The following is a 5575-nucleotide window of genomic DNA, read 5'->3' as shown; positions in this document are numbered from 1 at the left end:
TGCAGCCATCGTTGTTTTGGCAGGCCTGAGCTGGATTCGAACCCGTCACATTAGGTGTATGTGGCTGGCACCTTAGCCACTTGAGCCACAGGCGCTGAGCCGAGTTACAGGTTTCTAACAAATAAGCCCTTATATTTTGTATTTTTTACCTTTTGTGGCCATTTTGATTTAAAGTATATTTTGCAAATTAAGACATGTTTTGCCTCAAAATATATTGTGCTCTGCCTGGGCTCAGGAGCATATGTCTATAATGCTAGCAGTCTGGGAGGCTAAGATGAGAGGATGTCTTAAGCTCAGGAGTTGGAGACAAGCTAGAACAAGAGCAACACCCCATCTCTACTAGAAAAAGAAGATAAAAATTACCTGAATGTCATTGCAGGCACCTGTAGTGCCAGCTAGTCAGAAGCCTGCTTCAGGAGGATTGCTTGAATCTAGGAGTTTCATGTTGCTGTGAGCAAGGCTGATCCTGTAGCACTCTAGCCTGGGCCATAGGGTGAAACTCTGTTTTAACACGTGTTTGTATATATACACACAGACACATTTATATACATATGTATATCTCCTTATGATAATCTCCCTTGCTCTCATTTTATTAATATTTGAATTAAATATATTTTTTGTTCTTTTTTTTTTTTTTTCTTTTTTTGAGACAGAGTCTGAAGATGTCGCTCTGGGTAGAGTGCCGTGGCATCATACCTCACAGCAACTTCCAACTTTTGGTCTCAAGATTCTCATGCCTCAGTTTTTCTATTCTTAGTAGAAAAAGGGTCTCACACCAATGACATTAAACTGTGCACCTGCCTCGGCCTCCCAGAGTGCTAGGATTACAGGCATGAGCCACTGCACCCGGCCATATATCTTTCTGTCCTGCCATTTTTTATTCCATGTTTGTCATTACATGTAAGTTGAGTATCATTTAATAGTAGAGTTGGATTTTGATTTTATATTTTTTAAATCCCTATCTTTACTCCTTTTGTTTTATTTTATTTTATTTATTTATTTTTTCTGAGACAGAGTCTCACTTTGTTCCCCCCAGTTCACTGCCATGGCATCAAAGCTCAAAGCAACCTCAAAGTCCTAGACTGCAATGATCCTCTTGCCTCAGCCTCTGGAGTTGCTCGCACTGCAGGTGCTTGGTCACAACGCCCAGCTTTTTTTTTATAGACAGAGTCTCTTTCTTGCTCAGGCTGGTCTTGAACCTGACAGCTCAAGCAATCCACCCACCTCGGACTTCAAGAGTCCTGGGATTGAAGACGTGAAACACCGTGCCTGGCCATGCTATCTTTATTTAATGTCTGTTATTTCATTGTGAAGTTTAGTCTGTGAATGTGTATGTAGTTTTTTTGTTTTTTTTTTTTTTTGAGACTGAGTCCCAAGCTATCACCCTTAGTAGAGTGCCATAGTATCATCATCACTCAGGGCAACCTTCAATCAACTCTTAGTTTCAAGCAATCTTCTTGCCTAGTTTTAGTAGAGACAGGGTCTCGCTTTTACTCAGGCTAATTTGGAACTCAGGGGCTCAAGCAATCTACCCGCCATAGCCTGTAAGAGTGCTTGGATTTCACCCATGAGCCACCCCCGCCTAGCCTTGTGTACATAATTTTTGAAAGAGAGGAAATTACTGTGAATTATTTATATAACTTTTGAAAGAGAAGGACTTACTGTTGACAATTTCTTTTTACGTTTATACTAGATTTTGTTATTGATGTCAAAAATTACATCTTGTTATATTGTACATGTAGACCCATAACCAGAAGTTTACTGTCGACTTCTCTTTTCATTTTTTTTTTTTTTTGAGACAGAGTCTCACTCTGTAACCCTGTGTATTGTGACATGGTGTCATAGCTCACAGCAACATCAAACTCTTGTGCTCAAGTGATCCTCTTGCCTCAGATCTTCTATTTTTAGTAGTGATGGTGTCTCGCTTTTCTTCAGGCTGGTCTCAAACCTGTAAGTTCTAGCAATCCACCTGCATTGGCCTTCCAGAGTTCTAGGATTACAGACGTGAGCCTCCTTGCCCTGCCAGCATCTATATATCTTGATAAATATTTCTTCTTTCTTCATTTAGAAGGGCAATTTTGGTGGATATCGTGTATGTGCGTTCAAGTTTTTCTTCTTTTGGCATTTGACTATATCACCAACTCCTTCTTGATGTGGAAGGTTCGTGTTGATTAATCCACTAGTAATCTGACAGAGCATCCTTATCAGTAACATATCTATTTTCTCTTGCTGCTTTCAAGATTGTCTTCTTATGCATGACTTTCATTATTATTATTATTTTTTTTTTAGAGACAAAGTCTCACTTTGTTGCCCTCAGTACAGTACTTTGGCATCACAGCTCACAGCAACCTCCAGCTCTTGGGCATAGGCAATTAATTCACTTGCCTCAGCCTCCTGAGTAGCTAGGACTAAAGGCGCCCACCACAATGCCTGGCTATTTTTTGTTGCAGTTTGGTTGGGGCTGGGTTCGAACCTGCCACCCTCGGTATATGGGGCCGGCACCCTACCTACAGAGGCGGTAGGTGCACCACAGGCACCACCTTTGTGCGTGACTTTCAAATCCTTGATCTTCATGTGTCTTTTTATGGAAGTCTTTGTTTCTCCTAGCTGAAGTATCCTGAGGTTTCTTTTTTTTTTTTTTTTTTTGAGACAGAGCCTCAAGCTGTCCCCCTGGGTAGAGTGCCGTGGCATTACAGCTCACAGCAACCTCCCAACTCCTGAGCTCAAGTGAGTCTCCTGCCTCCGCCTCCCAAGTAGCTGGGACCACAGGCGCCCGCCACAACGCCCGGCTATTTTTTGGTTGCAGCCATCATTGTTGTTTGGCGGGTCTGGGCTGGGGATTCGAACCTGCCACCTTAGGTGTACGTGGCTGGCGCCTTAGCCGGTTGAGCTATAGGTGCCGAGCCCTGAGGTTTCTTTATACTTTATGCTTTTTTTCTTCCATTTGAGACTGCTGGATCATTTTCACTGTGTTTGATACCTTCATTTTTCTGATTTTACTTAGTTGTCTGTATCATTCCTATTTGGTGCAGTTAGCACTCTTCAGATAACGTTGTCAGGTAATTTAGACATCTCTATTTTTTATGGTTAATTTCAGATTTATGAAATTTGTGGTTAATTCCAAAAAATTCCAGTTTCTTTTTTTTTTTTTTTTGCTCTTTGGGTTATATTCCCCTAATATGTTGTATATATTATAAGCTTTCATTGATTTTTGAGGTTTAGAAAAGCCACCTTTCACAAACTTTGTGATATGGCTATATCCTACAAGACTCTGACACACAATGTACTAAGAAATGGAGAACTGTACCATCAGAAAATGTTTTGTCTGTGGAAATGTGGGGTCACTTTCTAGTGGAAGCATTTTTCCACATGTCTTCTTAAGAGTGTCTTATAATTGGCGGCACCCATACCTCAGTGGATAGAGCACAGACCACATACACCAAGGGTGATGGGTTTGAACCTGCTCCAGCCAGCTAAAAAAAAAAAAAAAAAAAAGATTTTCTTATCACTTGCTAGACTTGAATCTCTCTATTACATTGGAATATCTCTGCTGCTATAATAATATTTTGCCTTTGAATTCAGCACCCCTAATCTGTCTTACACACTATAGCACCATTCCTTTCATCACTCTCACTGATGGGAGACAGCAGCCTTTTTTTGGAAACACCCTCAAAAGCAATAAAGATTAACACAAGTGTCACGCTTTTTATTTTGAGGGCAAAGCTGGGATTTGGAAGTTTACTTACATTTTCCCCATTCTGTATTGGGGTGGCATCCATTCTGTAGTGGGGGTGCATATGTCAAACTTTTCTTTTTTGTTCTATTTGGCTCTATCATTTATATTATTATTGATGATTTTTCCTTTTATTTTATAAATATGTATATATGCACACACATATATTTATGTATTTATTCATTCATTTATTTATTTATTTCATGCTGAGTAATTGTCACCCTGTGAAGAGTGCTGTGTTGTCATACCTCACAGCACTTCTTCTGGGTGCAAGAGATCTTCTTACCCCAGTCAGCCTCATGAGTTGCTGGGACTAGGGGCATGTGCCACTGTACCAGACTAATTTTTATATTTGATGTAGAGATGGGCTCTCACTCTTGCTCAGGTTCATCTCAAACACTTGTGCTCAAGTGATCCATTGACCTCAGTCTCCCAGAGTTGTAGGATTAAAAACATGAGCCAACGGCCAGGCTGTACTTTACTTCTACAATTTCTGCTTACCTGATGTGCTACAAATTCTTACCTGATTTTGAGAATTCCCCCAAATGCAGTGTATACATGCAACATTTATTTATCTTTAAGATAATTGGTGCCTCTCCACTGTATTATGGCATCTTTCTAATGTTCTTGACATGATTTTACAGATATAATGTGTAGTGTATATTTACTGGATTCTGATAAAAAGCAAGTGGCTAAAATTATTATTGTTTAAATTTCTTTCAATTCTATGTAATCATTCTACCAAAGACCATTTTCAAGACCTGGGCACAAATATTTTATTCCCAGAGATGATTCTGAGCAGATAACAACGTTGTGGCCTTGAGAATTTAAACTTAACAAACGACTGGGAAGGTGTGTATGAATGTGAGCAGGAGAAACTATATTACAGTGGAGTTGACCAATGTATTTTTTTTTTAGGAGACAGAGTCTCACTTTATCGCCCTGGGTAGAATGCCATGGCATCACAGATCACAACAATCTCTAACTCCTGGGCGTGGGCTATTTTCTTGCCTTAGCCTCCCGAGTACCTGGGACTACAGTCGCCCACCACAATGCCCAGCTATTTTTTGTTACAGTTTGGCTGGGGCTGGGTTCAAACCCACTACCCATGGTATATAGGGCTGGCACCCTACCCACTTACCCACAGGCACTGCCCAACGTGACCAATGTTTAACAGCTACCCATGGCAAAGTTTTCCAATGTAGTAAATGTTTGAATGTCTTCAGACAATGGTCAAATCTAAATAGACATATAGTGTTATAACTTAGAGAACACTTTTAAATGTAAAAGGTATGGGAACAGTTCTAACCTCTGGTCACCCTTCACAGATCATAAGATAATTCATATTGGAGAAAAACAGTACAGATGCAAAGAAGGTAGCCAAGTCTTCCAATCTTGCTCAAGACTCCATAATGGAGAGAATCTCAACAAGTGTAAAAATGATGACAAATGTCTTGGACACAATACAAAGTATTGTAACCATAAGATTCTTGATACTGGAGAAACACTCTACAACTATAACAAATGTGACAAAATTATCCAGCAGGACTCACATATTTATGGCCATAAAATAATTCATTCTGGACAGAAACCGTACAAAAGTCAACACTGTGGCAAAGCCTATATACAGTACTCAAGTGGTTCTAGACATCAAAAAATCCATTATCTGGGAAAACCATACAACTGTGAAGAATGTGGCAAAGCCTTTAACCAGGACTCACTCCTCTCTAGACATCAAAGAATTCATTCTGGAGAGAAACCCTACAAATGTCAAGAATGTGGCAAAGCCTTTAACCATTACTCAAACCTTTCCAGACATCAAAGAATTCACTCTGGAGAGAA

At 39.9% G+C, this 5575-nt stretch overlaps 1 protein-coding gene across 1 annotated transcript in view; it reads left to right on the top strand.

Moving 5' to 3' along the window:
• LOC111722691 (zinc finger protein 682-like) overlaps window positions 1–5575 on the top strand; it is a 14853-nt gene that overhangs the window by 7407 nt on the left and 1871 nt on the right. Inside the window, exon 4 of the mRNA XM_023509049.1 lies at window positions 5062–5514. Within this exon, the coding sequence (XP_023364817.1) occupies window positions 5062–5514 (453 nt within the window). The remainder of the gene's footprint in view (window positions 1–5061; window positions 5515–5575) is intronic.

The sequence above is a fragment of the Otolemur garnettii genome, unplaced genomic scaffold (genome assembly GCF_000181295.1).
Source record: "Otolemur garnettii isolate 467f Iridium unplaced genomic scaffold, OtoGar3 scaffold00320, whole genome shotgun sequence".
In the NCBI taxonomy this organism is placed as follows: Eukaryota; Metazoa; Chordata; class Mammalia; order Primates; family Galagidae; genus Otolemur; species Otolemur garnettii.
Note: the sequence above shows the minus strand (reverse complement) of the source record. Positions and strands in the feature narration are given on the sequence as shown.